At 40.3% G+C, this 22701-nt stretch overlaps 1 protein-coding gene across 1 annotated transcript; it reads right to left on the reverse strand.

The window, feature by feature from the left end:
- Positions 1-15556: 15556 nt before the first annotated feature.
- LOC139120034 (putative fibroblast growth factor 1) lies at positions 15557-22333 on the reverse strand. Its single transcript, XM_070684050.1, has 3 exons — positions 21977-22333; positions 16620-16723; positions 15557-16162 (listed from the first exon to the last, which is right to left on the reverse strand). The coding sequence occupies exons 1-3, from the start codon at positions 22203-22205 to the stop codon at positions 15914-15916; spliced, it is 582 nt and encodes a 193-aa protein (XP_070540151.1). The 5' UTR covers positions 22206-22333; the 3' UTR covers positions 15557-15913.
- Between the last annotated feature and the right edge of the window lie 368 nt (positions 22334-22701).

Raw genomic sequence — 22701 nt, forward strand, 5'->3', positions numbered from 1 at the left:
GGAGATGTTTTGTGTGACGTCACAGGCGTTGACCTCATCATGCAAGCTCTCGATCTCAAACTCAGGTAGTGGTGTGACTGAATACGTGAATATTCAACGCCATGGGTTACTGGGCCCATTGGAAACTCAATGAATCCTAAATAGGATAAAGCTAAATAGATCCAATTGCAATCGGAATTTGAGGAATGCCAATGCGGGAGTCAGCCCGGTGACATTTGGTAGACGGGGGACAAACACTTAGTTTGGGATACCCGGAGTAAAAAGAAAGGCATGCATACGTTAAAATTTTTTATCAGTCTATAGTCTAAACTGTAAACTGGAAGTCACTTATTTAGAGCCTGTTTTGTTTTCGTGTCAAAAAGTCAGTCACTTCCAAAGTGACAGCATTTTAAGCCCTAGCATTCTGTAAACTTCTTCCGCCCAATTTGTGATCTCGTTAATTGCATTTTGCACGTGCGGTCAGGTATGCCAGACATTTCGCCAATGCCATTCTTCCGTGCATTTCCCAAGCCGCCGGAAACGCGACGTCCGTGCCACGCAAGGGAGGTGTATATCGTATGGTCTTCCGCGAAAACAAACAAAAATGATAAACGGATATCGGTTTTTTTCATTGAGTCCTTTTCCTTTCTTGGAAATTTGGGAGGCGGGGCGCAACAAAGTGCCGCGGTGTATTTGGCGATGGAATCAGCGAGGTGCGGTGGTCTCCCAACTTGCGTCGTAAAGTAACATGTAACTCACACCAACCAACGCAAGTCGACAAATGCGATCCAACAGTCATGTGAAGGAAATATCATAGTGTTGGTGGAATAGCCCATGGTTGTGATGGACTGACGATGTGGCTCTTTTTGACTTCAATGAACCACGTGACCAGATCCTCAGATGTTGCCGAAAACACTATCACACAGTGTAATTTCCAAAGCCGAACACACTCAGATTTCAAGAACACACTCAGATTTCTGTTTCCACGAGGCAGAATAATTCCTTAAACTCCAAAGCTCTGACCTCGTCAGGAGATGAAACCTTTTTTCGGTCACACATTACTATAAAGTAAAAAGGTTTGCCTGAATGTCTCCAATTGCGAACTTATTCTCTCTTTTTTCAGTCAACACCTAGGCAACTTAGCAGTCTTAAGTCTACATGCCATTCTCAGCAGTTTCTATTCACTGTAACTGTTGGTTTCTATTTTACTGGAGGTGAAAACAACTATGTATTGTTAAACATTGTAACACAGGAAGTGTTTTCTAGGTGTTCTGGTCAGGCTTTGGTCAGCAGCATGGAAGAGTAACGCACAGCTTGCTTTTGCAGCATTTGCTGCCTGCTTCATTGTAAACTTTTTTTGTGCTCTAATTATATGATTTGTTGTTTGCTGTTGACTTTGGTTGCATTTGGTCACGGTGGAGTGACCGTGATTTGGTCTCTGGTCTATCGCTCTTCATCTTGCCCTTTCATGTGTTATCGCCCGAAACGCCTTTCTTGCGTTGCTCTTTTCCCCAAACATTGTCTTTAATTTAATGTTGTGTTTGGCTGTTTGCAGCTCCCAGTTCTGCTGTGGTTATCATGTGTACCATTACACTAAAAGCTCTGCTCTTTTGCATCTTGTTCTTGTTCAATACATAATATCGTCTCCAGTTCTTGGAACCATGCGGTTAGATTTCTCAAAGATTCTTGGTGAAGCAAATTTTGCGTGCCAATCATTGACGCCTTTCTTCCAAAGAAATCTTTCAAAGGTATCTTCTGAAGACTTGAAACTGCGATCAGTCTCCCACAAATGCTATGTTTACACGACTTGAATGTCCATTGACGTAGATTGTCTGTGTCAAATGCGATAAACTATTACACAGGCCAATCATTTTTTCGAGGGGAATACACCGTGATTTGTCGTTGGCGACCAAAATGTCGTTTGTGAAATTCGAGATTATTCGGGGGCGAAAAGCACATGTGAAATGTACGTACGGCTGAGTCATACGCTTCAAGGGAAACTTGTCATAGCTGCCGACTGACAAGAGAAAATAGATGGCAGATTTTCAACTGTCAGTTGATCTCGATTCGGATTCGTCTTCGGATCCCATTCCGTGAGAACCTAGACACGCAAGGATGTTGTCTTTCGTGATTTTGATGAATTTGGCAAGATGTCAACCATCACTACAATTAGTCATTGCTTTGTTGGAATGAATGATAGAACGGAGAAAGCCACCGGCTTTTGAAAAAACGATCAATCAGTTAACTCTTGTCTATATAAAGTTAGATTCCTAGTGCTAAGTATGTACACGAGACTGAAGCTATCATTATATCTACACAATCCAACCGACATGACGCATTTTAGTTGTCAAATGATTATCCATAAATCAGTGTATACGAATAGAAAGTACACATTTTAGCGTTATTCAACAGAGAACATTGATGTATTTTCATCATCCTTCACACCTATACATACTACTGATAACTGCAAACTTAGACTATTACTTGTTAAGAAACACAGACTTCAACATCAGAAATGTCGTTAGCTTGTTCACCGATAAATCTATCATTTAATGATGAAGATAATCGTTGAGTATACTTCTGGGCTACTTGCAGTATACTCTCTGGGAAGGAAGAGAGAGGCCTGCGATATGAAAAAGTAAATATTCATACAGCTCCGTTGAATGTAACGCTCTTCTGGTATTTTTGTTAAATATTTAAAATAAATGTAGTTCTTCCCCTGTCTAAAGGTGATATCGAAGTACCCAGCATTCAGCTGGTCAATATACAGCCTGAACGCGTGTTATATTCAATGTTATCGTTGACATCTGAATAATTAGTCCGGATTAAACTCCATTTGTAAAAAGAACAGTATGTATAGCAGGGAGAAGAATAAAACACGATATTGCAGTGGACGCATCATTGTGTCAACAGTATTAACACTAAATTCCCAACAGCGTTCATGCACGCCATCCGTACCTGAATCTTCAAGCGCGACTCCGCGTGATGTGCGCACTCATGTCCTAACAAATATGTTCAGAGTGAATATCAAGATTCCAATCGCGCTTTTATATTATTCAAAATTTTGATTTCATCTATAGAATTGGTTTATGTAGTGTCCTTTTTTTGGCGATGCTTTCTGAATGTCAAAGTCTCCAGTTTTTGGTTACAGGATGCCCATTTGAAATTCAAATCAAGGGTATTCCGGATGTTTAATATAGGTCGTTCTGGTGGTACTTTCTGCTTTCCTTGATTACAAACCAAGTGACGAGGGACAACGCACGTCATTAATGGACACTGAAATAGATTGAACCGCTATTGTCGACATGACATGGTGCTGAAAATACATAGTGAGCCATACCGGAAATGGCTCACGAGCGAATAAAAGTGTTCCACAGTCACGGTACTAATCACCGGACTAAAGCTCTATTTGTTTTCAAGTTCGGATTCTGCGGCTGCAAGATTTTCTGCGTGAACACAGGAAGACGCGCATCAGTGGTTAAGGACACGTCTTCTGACCATAGACAGTGGAGTCCTCCTTCTACTGTCTATGTTCAAACCATTCGATATTCCCTTTTGTTTCTTATGAAAGGGCAAATTAGAAAAATTACGGTTAATCACAGGGCGTTGGCTCACGCCATAGCTGTGCGACGGAGCATGAAAACTCTGTTTACATAACAGATAAACAATTTTTTTCCTTTAATTATGAAGATAAGGTCAAGCCCAACTGAAAAATTCCAAAGGTAGGACCCACTCGTTGTCCCCCAGGATACAATGACATCATCTTTTTAATTTAGTGAACAGATGATTTGGTCCAAACCATTGAGTAAAATCCAATGGGTCGCGCGGTCTTTTACGCAACTGTTTTGTGGTCTCTTTTCCGCAGTCCTCCACTATTGCGGAATAAGACCGCAACACGAGTGCATTAAAAACCGACTCTGCATCGGATTCAGGTTGGATTCAGTAAAAAAGCCAACAGAACAAGAATTGAGCTTATTCAGAATTAAGCTGCTGCGTTTACCGTTGGTTCTGTTGTCCGTAACGGCGGATTTACTTCCAACTACCAACAGATGTATAATTTTGACATTATTGTATTCTACAAAACAAAAACAACGCCATTTTTCTTCTCAAAAAGATGTATGTTACGATATAACGCAATGTGCATACATGCCATGAGCTTATTGAAAAATGAATGCTAGGCCGGGTTTAAATTACAGGACAAATAGCTGTAACTTTTGATTTCTCTCAGTATTTTTGTTTTGAATGTCAACGTCAACAACGGTTTCTTGTTCTGTCCCCTCAACCATGCAGTATTAATCTTGTCAACTCAGCCTGTATGTGTGTAGACTGCACTGTAATTGTTGACGTGTTAATTCTAGTCTGGACTAGAATTCAAATGTCAACAATAACAGTGCATCTGAAATTGAAATAAAACAGCAATAGTGAAAAAAATCATCAAAGTATACTGCTACTGGCCCTTGAAGTAGACATTTGACAATGTATACGTACATTCCGTATTGACAATTGATCACTTGTAGGTCGGTATGATTTTGTGAAGTGAACAGGAAAACATATTTTTCAGACAGGAAAAAATACTGGAAACCTGTCGAAAGTTAGGGTTAGCCAAGTTGTAATTGTTTGTTCTTTTTACCTTTGTTTGTTCAATAATCGTGGTTTGTTAGGAATTGTATGATTCTTGAAATCCAATGGTATATTTTTGCAAGTCTCTGCATTGAGAAGGCAAAACGTAACAGCCTGTAACACTTCCATGAACCTAAGGATAATAGCCATACCATCTGTCTGTCCGTGGGTGAACGACCGTACTGGTACGAGGAGACGACTCAGTACGCTTTCAAGAGACACGTTTCTCGTGTTACCTCGATGGGCGTTAGAAATCTATTTATATCTGATACCGTACATGTGTTTTTCGATAGCTGAGACTGACGTAAAACTAGGGTAGGGATTTCCGACCAGCGTCTTTTTGTTCTATTTATGTCTGTATGTGGCCAATGTCTTGAGGTCTTTGAAAAAGGCAACTTTGCACGTCGACCCAGTTCTTGTGCTGACTGAAATAAACAGGGCCTCCACTTGAAACACGGTCCCTCGAGGGACCGTGCTTGGAATAAACGCTTCCGCGACAGTAAATAGAGTTTTGCCGATATACGTATTTTTGTCATTTGTGTTCAGTTCTACATATTGCTCACTCTTCTCCCTGAAGATCTGTCGACACTCAAACTGTTGCCATTGTTGACGCTATGAGTTGTGCACAGCATGCAATTTTGACAAATGAATTTTAATCTTGGGAAAAAGTCATTGTCAACCATGGCATTTGTCAATTAGCAAACACCGGTTGTATTGACGAGTTAGCCTAGAATCCTACACGTCCGCTTACCTCCGTACCTCCGACCCAGGTACGGAGGCGAGCGGACGTGTAGGATTCTAGGCTATGACAAGTTGAACACGAGGCAAATTGGGGAGAAGACTAGAAATATGTAGTTTAAAGACGGGACAAAAATAATGGAAAGAACATCAAATTTACAGCTAATGCAGCTTTAAATTAAAAAAGGAGACAAGATTGAACTTTCGTATATTTGTACACAAGAAAGTTATCTATTTGATTTTTGACAGTGAAATATCATTCCTGTCTCCCGTGGTATTTACTGAATTGTTAAGCAGTCTAAATTGAAGAGTGTTATTCCTCAGGGCCGGCGAGAGGAAATATAAATAAAGGAGTCCGACGTCTTCAAGAAAACAATCACAAAACACTTTAATTGTAAGGCATTGAAAGACGTCTTCAGTGCAGAATCTTGAAAGGTGATTTAATGATACAATAGAGATGGCATCAATTAGACTAATTAGCCTCTTGTGAACAATACGACTTGGCTGGTTGGCATGTCCGTGTTAATGAAGAGATTTTGAACTCCCTGAACGACCTCGACACACACACAGGGATATGTCGACGTGTTTTTACGTGGTATATTGTTTTACAGTGTTGATCAAGCCCAGACGAAGTATTTATTGACGACAGGGAATGTGTTTGCGGAGGAAGCGGACACGGATTTGTCGTGTTTGTGTCGGCAAGTACGCTTCCTGCATGCTTAATGTTTGAAAGCGCCGACGCCCGTACACTGAACGGAATACTTTAAATTTAGCGACGTACTTGGAACTAATTATGTCAGAAGGGGAAAAGTCGTGAAAGCCGATCGCAAAATCTCTTTACGGAAATAAATCCTCGTTCAACCGTTTGTACTTCTAACGATCGCTTAAAAACTGCTATCGCCTGTAAAGCCTGGCCTAATCAAATCTGCGTGCGAAAATCGCAAGCGATAAACTTTTCGTTTTGCCCATATTATTGGGCGCACTTGTTTTATAATTCCTTGTCTACATGTAATGAATGTCGGAAATTAGTTTAAATTCACTTTTCAGGGAGGCTCTGAGAAAATGTGGGGAGAGAGAGAGAGAGAGAGAGAGAGAGAGAGAGAGAGAGAGAGAGAGAGAGAGAGAGACAGAGAGAGAGAGAGAGAGAGAGAGAGAGAGAGAGAGACAGAGAGAGACAGAGAGAGACAGAGACAGAGACAGAGACAGAGAGAGACAGAGAGACAGAGACAGAGACAGAGACAGAGACAGAGACACAGAGAGACAGGGAGACAGAGAGAGACAGAGACAGAGAGACAGACAGAGACAGAAAGACAGACAGGACATGCTGAGACAGTGATGGACAGTAATACAGTGAAAGACAGACAGACAGTGATAGACAAAGAAAGCAGAGGTAGAGAGTGTGTGTATGTGTGAGACGACGGGACAGACAGGCAGATACAACATAGACAGAGACAGGGAGTAAAGGACAGTGAGAGAGAAAAAGATGAGAGAGGTAGAGAAAACATGCATGAGACGGAGAGTGAGCCGAGGAAAGACTTGGACACAAATAGAGATACAGAAAGACTGGTAGAGACAAAGAGAGAGACAAGACTATGAGACAGTCCAAGAGACTGCCCCAGACTGAATGTGACACAAAGACAGACAGGTAGAAAGAATAGGAGAAATGACAGGAGATGAGCAGACAGATAACAGAAAAATACTCAAAACAGGCAGGCGTATAACATGTACAGAGGCCGAGGGAAAGTAAGCAAGACAAAGTATTTGTTAGAGGTTGTGAAGGTGTATGAAACCAGCGATTCTGTGCATTTTTGTTCTGTTCACTTAGACATCAGTGTTCCCCAAAGGCAAAATATGGCATCCAATGCAGCTTATATGACTCTTAAGGTCAAAGATGGTGTTCAAAGTTTACTCACGCCATTATCTTCATCCTTGACGGAGAGACTACCTGAAGAGGTGACTTTATACTGCGTAGAACATTTCTTGTTGTAACGGCGTTATTTAAGGGTGACTGTGTTTATAAGATTAACAAGGCAACAAATTTGTGTAACGTGTAGAGCTGTCAATGGTAGACAAAATGAACTCTATTTTAACCAGTTTTCCACAATGAACAAAACTCGATTCAGAAGATCAGACTCACTTGGTTTCAATTTGATTATCCAATCACTTCGAAAAATTAAACGTAGTAAATTTCACTGTATCATTCTCCTTTCTATATAAGTCGTTCACACAGTTATTTTAATGTAATCAAATCAGGAAAAGACGCAGAGAAATATGATTATTAGGTTAAACAGTCTCTTAGGATTCGGTATGTGGGTTTCACACTAGTGTACGTCTGCAATAACAACTTTCGACCCGTCTTTAAGAAGTTTTCAGCTCCTTGGCATACGAATGTCTCGATGTTATTAGCGGCACCTCAGAACAGAAGGAATTTCCATCCTTCTTTGGATGGCCACAGCACTAATCCACGGGTGATTGCTCCGTCGACTCCCGCTATGTAAATCAATAAACGATGATCGTAAATACCGAGGGAAATCGCTCGTCAATTGTGCGCGCAGGTCACGGAAGGTCTCTTGCCAATCACTTGTAATGCTCAGAAGGGACCTGTTCGGTTTATAACTTTCAATGACGGGCGTCAGTGATGTGGGTAAACACGCAAACCAATGTCAGTAACCCTCGTAAACCATGATCAATTTTTACACACAGATTTAACCGCTGTGTCTGCAAGTATCTGAAGAAACACTGAACCAGAGAACGTCCTTGTTACCGTTGAGGGCGCGGATTAGGTATTCGCTGACGAGGTCGACCACAAAAACATCTCAGAATAAGAATTGTCAATTCTTGACTGTATTTTTACATCTAAAACGAGCAAAAGTATGGTAGATTTTGGCCCTGAAAACTCCTAATTTTAGTCAATTTGCAGACAACAGGCCACTGGTGCTGAAACGTTACTCAGAAAATTGTTTTTGCCATGACAAATTTGTATTCTGGTGATTAATAGGCGCCAATCAAACGAATGGAACGGCTTACACACAGCCGATTTATCCCTATAAAAGCCCCATTCTCTACGTCTGAATGTCCCTATCACTGCCTTAAAAGTAATTACACAAAATTTTTTTAGGCTTATCTCTTTATTAGTAAAGCACCTGCCCTGCAATCAAGGTCATATCTATTTCGAACGGCCTACACTTTTACTTATGGGGTTGATTGGTGGCGGGGGATAGAAAAGATTTCATCAAGGGTGATATAATTAAAAATAACTGCAGGGTTCGTAAATGGAGTTCAAGGGAGACAACGAATTTTCTCATCCTCTAATATCGTCTTGGACCTTGAAACAATTTTAAGGCAGCACGCTCACCTGGCAAGCTTTACAAGGAATAGCGAAAGTTTATATCTTATTAGATACGTCTACACGCATCTGTGCGAAGATTATTAAATTTGATAGTCAGACATTAGCCATCAATGATATGGGAGTTCGTATCGCCATATACCTCGTCAATTTGTGTTTAAAATATATATCAGCTTGAACTTACAGTAATTAATTTCTCTACTGCAGCCTGACATCATCTCGTGGTGCTGAAAAGTTGTCATGGTAACAGAAATAAATGTATACACAATCGCTCCTATAATATGTATCAAGAATATCTATTTTTTGCGTTACTTTGTTGAAATTGGGGAGGCTATTAGTATCATCTCACTACTGCTGTTTATTAATAAATATGTATAGGATAAAGCCCGAGTACGAGGGCTCTTCTGGTATATAAAGTCCAACCCAACGATAAAATGTCGAGGCCGCAGGCCGAGACATTTTATCGTAGGTTGGCAGAAGAGCCCGGGTACGAGGGTTTTATCCGACTTAAAAACTATCGCCCCTAACTGATATATTTTCGTTTTCAATGTGTTTACGTCAACCGTCCCCTTTGTCAATGTAACATGTTTAGGATATGAATTAAAACTTTTATTTGTGAAATAGCCTTCCAATGTAATGGAACATCCTATAAATGCCCTAGGCACATTAATAAATGCCCTATGGCACAGCAGATTTTGTGTTGCAGCTGGTTTCCGCTGTGTTACCAAATTTGAATATTAAAACGTACCAGATGTGTACAGAATATGACATGTTCACTTTTGATTGGACAGTACTTTACTGAGGCGATGTCATTCGTTTCTGGAATTTGGTGACCAAGGCTTTACGAGTAAATAAAACACCTGAATTGAGCACTCTGATTGGTCATCAACAGTAGATAGTTTTTAAAAATATATAAAAACTCGTGTACACTTACAAACTTAAATAACCTTTGAATTCCAAATATATTGTTGAAAATGGTCGGAGCTCAGCAAGACATATTGCATCAACTATAATTTAAGCTGCCGTTACAAAATAAAATCTGAAACCTGTATCCAGATATCTGCTTTTGAAGTTGATTAAAAATAACTCGACCTGGCACGACCTGCAGTGTGCGACTAGCCATATGAATATGGTTTCAGCTCTTCCACTTACAGCTGAGCTTTCAAATGGAGGAATATTCGAGCAGTTAGTACGTCTCTGAAGGATGGTAGCATTAACTTTTGCATTATTCCCATGTTTGTCTTCTTCACGCGAATTTGCACTCTATTTTTCATTACGATTATCAGAGAGAAATTCAACTCTCTCTCTCTCTCTCTCTCTCTCTCTCTCTCTCTCTCTCTCTCTCTCTCTCTCTCTCTCTCTCTCTCTCTCTCCTCTCTCTCTCTCCTCTCCTCTCTCTCTCTCTCTCTCTCATTTGACTTGTTTTGTTCATGATATAAGCTAAGCTTAATCTTCCTAATACCTCTGTGCATCGTGCTATTTGAAGCCGTTTTCCGCGTGTCGGTGCCCTGACCTTGAACGTCGCGAGTTTCTCGCACACCGTCACTGCAATTGTCGCGTGAGTCTTTTTAAAAGTTTTTTTATGTGAAATTTTCCTACAGATAATTTTAAAATCTGCCACACGAGACTTATATATATCTTTCAATGCTTTGCCATTCGTATACAGTTCAAAACTAATACTCAGTACAGTAGAGCGTCAGATACTTCATATCATTTGCCTCTAAAGTCTTATAGTGTATGTTAAAGATTGTCAAAAAAATTATGTTGTATTAACGAATCAAAAATAAAACATTTAAGTGAAAGAAGCCTTATAAACACATGCAAAAAGGGGAAAAAAGACAAGTTTGGAAAAAAAAGAATGGAAAATAGTCGTCTAGCAACTGATGGAGTCCACTCGCATGTACCTGGTTGTTTTTACAAATTCATATTGGGTAGACTGTTCTCAGAATCTAGTTCCAAACTTTTGTTGCGGCATATTTTACTGAATGCAGAGTGAAATTGCACCAAAACTTGATTTGCTTCAAAAGTTTGCCAAGTAACATTATAGGAGGAGTTATGGTCACAATGATATCACCTTTAGTCATCTCTAAATTGATTTAAAAGAGAAACAATTTAGAACGAAAATTTTAGAAACAAAATGCTTTAATACAACAAGTCACCGTGACCCACATTTGACCCCTTAGTCACTATCGGATTTAAAACTATAACGGAAACCCATTTGTCAGAAATGTCTGCATTCATGTTTCCTTTGGCGGGAAACGCGATTAATAAAGTCTGTTTGTAGCTTTTATATCAGCTGAAACTTAGAACACAAGAAGTGAAGTTAAACGATGACATCACGTCGAGTCATATAAACAGTATCAATTGTTTTGTATTTGCGAGTCGTGTAAGGTCAAGACTGTTTAGGATGGCTTTTATCATTAATTAGTTCAGGTCGATAAGAGCCAGGTTTTCTTACAATGCTGATTAAATTCGTCGTCGCAACTTAAGGTACGAATGCTAAAAAGCTGCGAGGTGCAACTGAATGCAAAAACAGGTGTTTTCTTAAACGGAGTGAGGGAGACTCGATGCTTGCTGCCTGTCTGCATCACAGCAATTACTACCTCCATTGACCGTGCTAACCGCCGTTTCCGTCCAGGTTCAATTCAAACCCCATCAAATCATTTAATGGTTGACTCACTTTTCACTTAACGGGTTCCCGGTACTACTCTAGGCGGGTTACCATGACCACCGGTGGTTTGAAATGAGTCAGAATTTGCCGTTTTCACACTCAGCAAGGTTTTCAAGGAGCTGCCATGAATTATTTAACTTTGCGTGAACGTTTAATCAACGCACAAAATCAAACTTTAATGCTCACCGAGAAATTTTTGGCGCGCAGCTCATTCAGACGATCCCGCCATTTTGCAGTGGCATTTCCTTCAACTTTACGCCTGATGAAAATTCGAAGTAAATGAATTGGTTCTTCCAACCGTAAATCGGCTCCAACGTGTATTTGTGCTTGGATGAAATGAGCTGTTCTTGATTTGAACAGGAGTTTCCGCAGCTATTTCAGTGGAGATACGTTTGTCAGCGTATGTGCCTTCATGTGGGCGTTGTATTATAAGCTTAAAGTTGTCTTCTAGACTGTCTATGCCATCGCATTTCGAGAACCACGTGACCGGACTGAAAAGAAATGTTGGACACACGTAGCTCACCGCCACCAGAGGATTTGTTGATGAACTCATAAAATTTCAGCAATATCAGCCTTATATCTCATTTGTGTCACGCTATCCTTCCGGCTGGTCGACAGTACATTTGATGACACAGAAACGATTGGGGAAGCTTGAAATTAAACTTTCCATTACTTTCGCAGGTATGGGTACACTCGTACGCCATAGCTGGTTCAGTGTGTCTCTGTACACAGCGTATCATTTATCATGGTGGTTCTCTTGGACTCTCTCGTCACATTATCACCAGTCACTATGCCCGGTGCCCTGTGAAACATTAAAACTTTGTCGCTGTGGAAGTAATTTATTGTATTCAAAATCTAAGTAAGAAGAGAATATTCAGATTACATTCCTTCGATATTCATGATACATAAGTTCAATAGTTTTAATGTTAGTAGGGATGTCTTAACATCAGTATATCGTTCTTTAATTTAAAGCGTCTTGACAATCAATATTGTATCCTGGTATGGGAATATATATCTCAGAGTCTGTTAAAGACAAAAACAAAACTGACGCCTTAGGCAGACTGACAGACAGAATTGTTGGTTCTGGTCAGAAATAACTCCCTGAACTTTACCGTCAGTCATTGGAACGAAAAGCCAAACGTTTACACCACCTGTACTCTCGGTTCCAAACCCTACCGCCAGGCCATTGACTCAAGGTCCCCTAGCATGGAAACATGCCCATGGAAAGTTTTTTATTCCATCAGATATTTGTAATTAAAGTCTGGATTCTCTCATATTATGATTCAGTCTTGTATACGTATGTTTTATACATCAATCTAGCCGTACTGTGTTTTACTTTGTCTATATATTGTTTTGATTGGATGTCAATTTGAAGTGGTTTGATTGCATAGTGGAAATCTGTTAAGCCAAACGGAAAGTTCCCATTATAGTTTTAATTGGGGGGGGGGCAATAAACCATTTGATTAGTTGATTGATTGATTGATTGATTTGTTTGTTTGTTTTAGTATTATATTTGTTCCGAATCTTTCTGCGCCTTAATGAAAAAAGACATGCGCACAAACTGTTGAACTTTTACGATGGGCGCATTATACGGTCATCAATAGGATTGATATGGTCTGATCAATTTCAAAAGTTATTCTTACGAATAACTGCTTCTAACCGTACCGACTTTGTCTTTTTTCTCTTTTCAAAATGCAAAAATAAAAGCATCAATCCGACATCACACTTTGTGATAAGGCAGTACGATCGTACTCTTTTTTAGATCCTCTCTCTCTCTCTCTCTCTCTCTCTCTCTCTCTCTCTCTCTCTCTCTCTCTTCTCTCTCTCTCTCTCTCTCTCTCTCTCTCTCCTCTCTCTCTCTCTCTCTCTCTCTCTCTCTCTCTCTCTCTCTCTCTCTCTCTCTCTCTCTCTCTCTCTCTCTCTCTCCTCTCTCTCTCACGATATTTGACAGTACCGGTACTGTCAATGCTTTCATTCCTCTGACCGGGCCTGCAATGCAGTAAAGTTAAAGGGAAACTTCACTGTTTCATAGAAGAAAATAGAGAATAAGCTGACTCATTGCGGCTGTCTTTCAATAGCAAGCCGAGAAACGATATTGTTTTTCTCCTTCGTTAACAGCAAAATTGCAACCATGATCTTCGCTGTCACTGAGTTTAAAAGCAAGGCGTGTCCGCGTTAATGTTGCTGTATGTCTGTGAGGAATTATATATTCTCTTTATACATATTTAGTTTTGTCCTTCGCTTGCCTGTAATTATCTGCGCCCCCTATTTCAGCCACACTCAACAACACTCAAAGTGAAAGTGCGAGAATACAACCAACACCGACAGACGTGAGCATGGTGTCCTGGTGTCTATCGCTGTCTATCGATATCTGAGCTGGGCGTTGCAACCAGAAAGTTGTGTAGTCTATCGAGGAAGGGAAACATTTCGCCCCGGGAGCAAAGAGGGACAGAGAGCCATCAGAGATCATTCGAGACATTCCCTTGTTATTGTCAAAGGCAAACTGAGAGTTGACTATTCAGTTTATGTGTTTAAGATACCATTGATTATGCAAAGGTTATTTTCATCATCCTTCAACGTTGAAGCTTTCTTCAATTGAATAAGTGGGCTATCTGGCGCAGTAACCGTTCTCTCCGAAGTTAAGTCCAGCCTAAAGTGATATTTCCCCTTGTCTTCAGCACAACTTTTTCTGTGAATGAATACGGTCACTTCGTCCGTCTCTCTCTCTCTCTCTCTCTCTCTCTCTCTCTCTCTCTCTCTCTCTCTCATACACACACGCGCGCGCGCGCGTGCCCCCGCGCTCGTCGTCTGGACGGAGGCATCGTTACCGCCGCTGACACGGGCTCCCTTATTTTTGAATATGAATCGTCTGTGAATTCGATTCCATTTGCTAGCAACGTCCATGGGAACATGAACCAGATTATCCAATTGTGTCGCGATACAGTCTGTTGTGTTTGTACTCGTAATAGCTCTGTTGATGACATTCTGGGGCTGGCTTTTGTTCGGATACAGTCGTGTCCGACCGCGTCTGGGGCAATAATCAATGACGGCAAGATAATTACTGTGTACAGAAACTTCGAGTTGACATCTCAGTTGTCTTAGGTGAACCGAAAAGTGAGAAGGTGATGGAGTTTAAGTCGACAGAACAACTGACGCGGCCGATGAGCTCGCCCTCACAGGTGACCAGATTACCACCAGCAACATAGGATTTGCCGCGCACGCCACACACTCCGCCTTACGGGATGGATTCAGGCTAAAATGCAATAAAAGTTAATGAAAACCTAAGCGGCTGCATGTCATTACGCCTTGTTTCTGATAATCGCACGCTTTTCAGTACCGACAAGGATAGCTAGAGCGTGAGCACGAATAGCGTAACTATGGCTACGCAAACGGCGGTGACGTCACTATCTAAATGCTTTCTTCTCGGTTGTGAAATTAACCCACAGATAACGGAAAGGCGAAATCACCTGCTGACGTTCCAAGGACATCTACTACGAGTAGAGAATAGTCAAAACCATCCCAAGAGACACTGGGTCCGAAAGCGACACAATGGCAGCATCATCGGTTTTCTTTTGCCTTTACTACCTTGCGTGATAAAAAATAATCCAATGAATTTACTCCAACCAAAAATAGCTGCAGTCGTGCTCAGTATCGAAGGTAATGCAAGATCTGTTTATATTCTGCAGTTGCTTGACCTTCGAAAAAGATTCCTGAGGGGACAAGGTACCCCAAGCTTACTGATATCATTACAACGTTCAGTTTTGGAATCAAACGAGTAACAGGATAACACTTGCGCAGTGTGAGTGACTGAGTTCAGGTTACAGCGCCCTCAATGATCAAAGTAATTAAATTCTGCAGCAGCAAAACTGTGCAGACATCACGCACACTCGAGTGTTTCTTTACGTTCTCCGCGGCCAGGCACGCATGAAGTACTATGTAAAGTGTGTCGTAAATGTGTTAACTGCCCTAACATTCGAAGAAACTGACTTAACGAAGAGACGACGTCAGAAATGACAGATTGTTAAAGAAATTATCTCTTCATATATATATATATATATATATATATATATATATATATATATATATATATATATATATATATATATATGATATAGATAAATAAAACAGCGCTCAACACTGAAGTGAAATATCACAGTCTCTTGTTCCAGTCCGTTTTCAAATGACCACCGAACATCGAGATGTATTTTTTAAAAAGAATTATTTAATATAACTAAAGTTTAGGGTTAGCAATACTGGGTTGCTAATTACCACATGATAATCGCGGTATGATAATCTTCCATTGAAACCCTACAACATGAAAATGTCGATGTAGAATTTTCATGAAAATGTCCAGAGTTTGTAAACAAGGGATGTCCTCAAAGCGTAAACATATACAAGCAAATGGAATGTTCCTTGACACAAATAGAATTGGAATAACGTCAGGGTAAAAGTCACAAAGAGCTTTTTTACAGAAATGTATATACACATGAATGTATATCAGGTGAATGTTGTACACACAATGTCCTCATCGATCGACCACAAGTGCTGCCGGCATTCTGCTAGGAATCCGCCGGTTGAGGGCGCGATGCCAATCTCGAAATGTATATCCTCCTGTCATCGGAGGTCAGCGGCGTCCGCACGAAATGCGTCATCTGCTTGGTGCGGTTTTGCTTTTTTCGGACGTATCCAAAACTGTTAACGGCGAGAAACATCTTTTTTTCATCTGAAGGGTCGACGGAGGACCAGTAAGTATGGTAGTTATCATCTCCAATCTCTTCATAGAAGTGTGAAGTATTCAGTATCACGGCCTGGTGGACAAGAGATGAGAAGGGCGAGAACTCAGTAAACTTCAATGACACGTTGCTCGAAGTGTTGTGCGTGCAACTACATGTATGTTGCGAACAGGTACGAGTGTCAATTTAACTTGGCTGAACACCATAAAGAATGAACTAACAATCGAACGAAAGACCAAATAGTTGACGTTGACAAGATCGCTTGAATGAAATCTCAACGTAAGGGTTGTTGCAAGGCCGCCAGTTTCATCGCCTCAATAATGAGTTAAGAAAGATTGCATTCTTAACTTCCTTTAATAGCTGGTGTATGTAGATGTGCCCTCAGAACCCATTCGTTGTTCAAATTCAATCAAATTATGATTGTCATGACTCGATAAAAGCTAAAACGGGCTAAACCAAATTAGACGAACAGTTGATACAGAAAGAAACGAAGAAAAGTTGGCTGTATGGATGTAGTATCAGGTCGACCTACCTCGGCGTGAACAGTGCCCCTTCTTGTCATAGATACATACAATTCGCTTGCAACTCCCCGTAGACTGACCAAGCCAACACCAGCATTACTGATATCAATCACAGCTGAAAAAAACATAGAAAGAATACAAACAAAACCAGTTAGGCGCTGCCGTATATCGGAGCTTTATGGCAAACCGATCGGTGAGTTTTAAGGTCGGTTTTGCTCCGATTCCGTTTTCATTGACGCAAATATAGCACACTCAACGGACATCAGAACAGTTACACCATTGATTGATCAACGACTCACTATAGAATATAATAATCACCGGTTCAATTCGATCACCGGTCATCCTTCTTTTGGAAAGAGTGGATCTGGTTTCAGTTAAGATGGAGCTGCACGTTGCCAACAGTTTTTTTCGAAGGAGCATTTGTCATCTAAGATGATAAGGAAACCCCCTCATACTTTATAATTTCAAAAAGCAAAGAATCGAAAGTTTGGTATGGTAGCAGTAGTTTACTCGAATGATAAAGATCGCGAATATTTGGGGTAAGAAACTTCAATTTTAGTATTAATGATAAAAATCAATTTTGGTAATAATGATAAAAATTAATTTAAGTCAAAAACTTGATACTATTATCTGAACTTGAAACAAAAGTATGTGCAGAAAAAAACGACTATTTATGTTGCATTATCTATCCTCATTCTAAAATGGCACGGGGTGAAAGTCTGACACCAAAAAAGTGATTTAAAACATGATTAGCAGAATTAAAATGCCTCTTATTCAAAATGTAAGAACTTCATAGCCAAGCAAAATACTGATTTTGTCATATAGTATTTACAGAACATAATGTGAAATTTCAGTTTAAATTTGACCCAGCCAGAGTGAAGTTAAATTCTTTGGAAATCTTGACATTGGGAGAAAAGAGAAGCCAGGAAATCGAGGGATTTGCATACATTTGTATAAATTAACTCTTCTTTATCATGCAACTTGCGACTGCTTGACAAGATAAAAGGTGAACCCAACCAATATTTTCATCTTGGGTCAACACATTAATTAAAATTGAGTGAATATTTGCAAAAACGTGATTTTGAGCAAAATATCCTGTGTTAGCTGCAGCTCAGCTCCCCTAATGGTTATGTCATCTCTTTATAAATACGTTTTTGTGAAAATACTAGGGGGCGGACACGTCCATGGAAACACTCGAAAGAATACGGGTCAGAGACTGTCCACCTCTTTAATACGACAGGAAAGTTCACGACGATGTGAGAGACTAGGAACAGCCAAGAAATCGATTCGAGGGACTATGGACAACCTTGCTGTCGTATCAGCGGACGGGAAAGGGCAGGCGAGCATTGTTAGCTCACGTGTTCACACACGTGAACACGAGAACACGTAAGCTAATGTTGCAGCGATGTCTGTCTGCCTGTCTGCCTTTCTGTCTGTTGGCGCGATATCTTAAGAACGGCTAGTCGGATCAGACATGCATAGATTCTGTCAGAGAAAAGCAAGAAGTGATTATTTTTTTTTAGTTTTTCTTTGCATATTTTTTGCTTATTTGCATAATTAATGATTTTAGAAAACATGGATATACACTGAGAATGGCGGCACAAACTTTGATGAGATTTGCAACAAATGTTGATCACACTACGATATATCGGCCGAGAAATATATTAAAGAGCTAATTTGCCTTTTTGATGAACCTTCATGATTAGGGATATATATATAGGAGTAACTCGACCAAAGTTGTCGACGAAACTTGCCATGTGCAAAGAAAATACTATGAAGTGATTTAGCATGTTTTCTTCGGCCAATTACTAATTTACATATTTAACGAACTTTCCTAACTGGGGATATATATCTGAGATGATTTGAGCAAGTTGACAAATTTTGCAATGTACATTCGAGATACTGTAATATTAAAAGAAGTCTTTTAGCATTTTTTAATTCAACCTAATTTGCAGATTTAACGAACTTTCCAAAATGGGGTTTTACATTTGGATTGACTTGATCAGAGATGACGAAACGTGCCATGCACATTTAAGACAATACGATATAACATTATTTAAAGTCATTTAGCTTTTTTACTTCAGCTAATTACTAATTTGATTTACTTGATTATAACAATCTCAATTACTTTGCAAACTTGTGTAAAGTTAAAATATATACTGAAAAAACGGGAGCGTTCTCAGTTCATATCTCAGAAAATCTATCGGCGACAATTTTTGCCTTCGACTTGAATTTAAATACCAGCCTTAAAGATTGTTGGCACCGAATTCAGGTGTGATTTATAGGGCCAAGGCAAGGTCCCATACAAGCAAGGAATACAAAGTATGTAGCACGACTGTCAAAAAGTAATTTATATTTCGCAGCACTCAAACATCAACGTTCGAACCAGCATCGAGCTGCGCATGGTTCCTTTGGACCATCGCCAATTAGCGAGCTTGTAACATTCTATTACAGCAAGAAGACGTTTGCGGACATGAATCGATTCTCAGGATTGGCCAGAACTTACAGAAAAAACAAAAAATAGACAAACTCCGATAAAGACGAGGTGAATGGTATATTGACAGGCCGAAAGGCGTTTGCAGCTATGCTCTCTTAAGCAACGTCAAAGCGATGAAAAACCGACCGTCCATCTCTGATTTACTCTCTGTACTCAAACAAACGTTGTTCAAAATACACTGTTGTCTGCTTTGACAAAGTGATTACGAAGCTATTTATCAACTCTAAATGGACTATTTTTCCAGGCAATGCTCGTTCTCAATACAACAGCAGAAGTCCCCGGGGAAACTTCTGTTTGGCTAAGGGGATAATTCAACTCAGTTTTTGTACATTAACGCCTACACCGAAGTTTTGAACAAATGTCCTTCAATAGCACAGAAGATCCTATTAACTGTATTGAAAGAGTTTGTCATAACGTTCCGTTACCGTTTCGGAGGCTGAACGCGGTACTAATAATCCAGGCGTTAGGCGTTTGCATGCATTTCGTTCATACTCTCACTCCCTTGAAGAGTGTAAAGTGTTTGCAAAGCGTCAACTGTCATTATCCACATATTTTTAATGTCTTTTGAAGAACGCATTTCTCCGCGACAGTGGCTGCAATGTAGGCTTTTTTTCAGTGATTTTTGTTCCCCGATTCATCCTTTGCTTCTTGTAACATTTCTATATCTATGTTGAAAATGTGAGTATATAATTCATTAAGGTTGCTCGTATTCAAAACCTGAATGCTTGAAAACCTCAACAATGGACTCCGATCAAACGTGGGACCTTTCACTGTCCCTCGTCGTCGCGTTTCGGTACCCTGTTCTACATGTCACTTTTACAACACGATTGCGGAAATAAACTTAGATGCCTTCAATGATCCTCATTTAATTGTAAAGTTCTCTGGAGGGAAATGCGAATCTTTAACATGGAAAATCTTTCTGAGCCAAATCAAAGTTATCTACGTCAAGACCAGGAAGTGAAAGCCAACAGCAAGGGGGCATGATGTATGGCTGCCGATTTCTGCGCGTATGTTTGAGGAGAAATTGGCTTGCCAGGAGATGGGGCCCAAGGGTAGAGGCTATCATAAAACTGGCAGGTATAGAAGATTGCCCGTGGGAGGAAATGGGTGACAAAAGCCAGCAGGGAAGTTGCAAGGATGAATTCAAACTGATGATTAGTAAGAGGACATTAGGAAGGGAAGTGAGCGAATCGACAAGTTCTGAATGGACAATGACGGGGCAGAAATTAATGAAAACGCTCCTTGCGCAGATGACACCGCTGAAGTTCTTTAAAACTCAAAGGCAATGACCCTTTTCTCTGTGCAAAGGCTAAGACGATAGAGTGCACCGCAATCGAGGTTTATTTGCATAATGTATGCGACTTCTTATGATGAAGTTAGTCGGTCAGATTGACGTCTGTGAAGGCTGTCGCACAGTGACCTGGTACACAGAGTCACCTCCTGGGTAATGGGTGAACTTTCATTTCCAAAAGGGAAAATGATACCCAATGACAATACTGGCTTCGTGATGGAGACATTACGTTGCAAGACAGATTGGAGGTAGCTAGCAGTATCGAGGGGAAAGTGTATTATTTTCAACTATTGTTGCGATGAGTGTCCCTGATTGGATGAGCGGCCGTACAATAGACGTGGCTAATTTGGGATAATCTCCCTTGATGAATTTGTTGAAGGTGACTGTATACGCAGTGTTCATTGAAAGCGGTGTCTTAGTAAAAAATTGGAAAAAAACAAATCAGTAAGCCCTCTAGATCTATTTACAGAAATCAATGCTTACTCCCCTTTACAGTCGATTTTTTGCCTGGGCAATTGTTTTTTTACCCATTGTTCTCTGAGTTGCCTTCCTACTGGAGTTGACCGGTCAATTTACATTTGGACTTGGCGTACAAAGGTAGACCTGAAATAGGTTAGTTTCTTTGTAACATAGCGCTGAAACGCACAAAGGGAATAGTAGAATTGATAAAACAGATAAGAGATGTCGTCATAACCACAAAGGCTCGAATGAGTTTGTACCTTCGAGCGGTTGGTCAATCTTGTGACTAGAACAAAGCAAAATAAATGGCGAGAAGACAAACAGTGTTTTTTTTTGTGCTGGAACACTAGCCTTGTTGTCTTTGAAAGCAGCTGGTATTGAAGTCGGTGTTCACTTGCACTGGACAGTCGATGCAATGTCGAGGGACACTGCCAAAAAACACGAAGTTGGAAAAGTTCATTTTTTTTCCCCCTCTGTGGGACGGTTTCTCTCCCCTTCTGGCCCGATCATAAATTTTATACGTTCATAGCCAGGATGGAATATGTTTGACAGTCATTGGATGTACACCGAGTGCAGCAGTTTTGACTTCGCTAAACGTCACCAGTTTGTTTTACAAAACTAAAAATGGTCCGAATGCGCAATTTGGAATTTTCCGGGAGATTGTCCCAAAAATATATATTAAGCTTAAGTCAACGTAGATTCACCAGGTCTCACCTCGCGTGACCTTAATCAATTTTGTAGGAGAACTTAGAAAGGACGCACAATATTACCGCAAAGTCGAACGTTTCAAGTGCGCCTAGGGTAGATTTTCCTTAATATATGTTTCAGACTTATCAAGATAGATGCATATGTCCGGTTAACATCAATAATATAAAAGGCACATTATCGAAAGGCGGCTTTGCTTCCCAAATTAATTGCTCTCATTCGACTACAGTCCATCCTTAGACATGTGTGAACATCTCTCAGACGAAATATCATTTCTCTGTTTTAAACGATACTAAAAAGTAAAGTGATTTTAACATAAGAAGGAGTAAGAACGTAATTCATTATCTTCTCGAGAGAAGATAAAATGGATTCTGGCGAACGGACTCTTTGCCGTACATATTGAGAGTTCGAACTACCGTACTCATCTTTTCCTCGCACACCTTTGACCGTACCATTGGGCAGGATCTGAAGGTTGTAACCGTTTTTGCAGTGCAACCAATTGTATGACGTCTCATCGTGGTGATGATTTTCGACTACGTTTGTTTCGTTGGCAGCCGGGGCTCCTTGCGGAATCACGAAGGCAGAGCTCAGCCGATAGAAGAAGGTCGAGAAGACGAATGACACTACGAAGATTTGAAAATTCATCGTTTTTGCCGAAAGAGAACCCGGACTCAACAGTTTGTTTTACTTCTGTCTCGAAAGTGTTACTAAGCTCTTCCTATACCTGCACTCACTTTAACGCTGAGTACCCAGTAACCGCAAAATCTGCTTCTACTTTTCGATTCCGAAATCTTTATATAGCGAGTGAAAGTAAAGCGTTGGAACCCCATTGGCCAACATTATACTTTAATCTACATGATCGTCCCGTAAGTGTACGTATTACGTATGCAAATGTAATTCATGGTGCACATTTTACGGACAATTTTGCCATTCGGCTGATAAGATAGCGTACATTAGGTACCAATTACACCGAGTTTATTTGCATATCCTAATACCGTTTTGTAAACACTTTCACGCGAATAAGAGTGGAAAAATCGACCGCTGGAAGCGTGATTAGCGCTCTTAGGACCAGCCTCTACCAACGCACAAACTTTACATGTAACGGCGACTTTTCTACGTCAATTCATGTCGGCTGGGAAGA

This window comes from Ptychodera flava, chromosome 20, assembly GCF_041260155.1.
Source record: "Ptychodera flava strain L36383 chromosome 20, AS_Pfla_20210202, whole genome shotgun sequence".
Lineage (NCBI taxonomy): Eukaryota > Metazoa > Hemichordata > Enteropneusta > Ptychoderidae > Ptychodera > Ptychodera flava.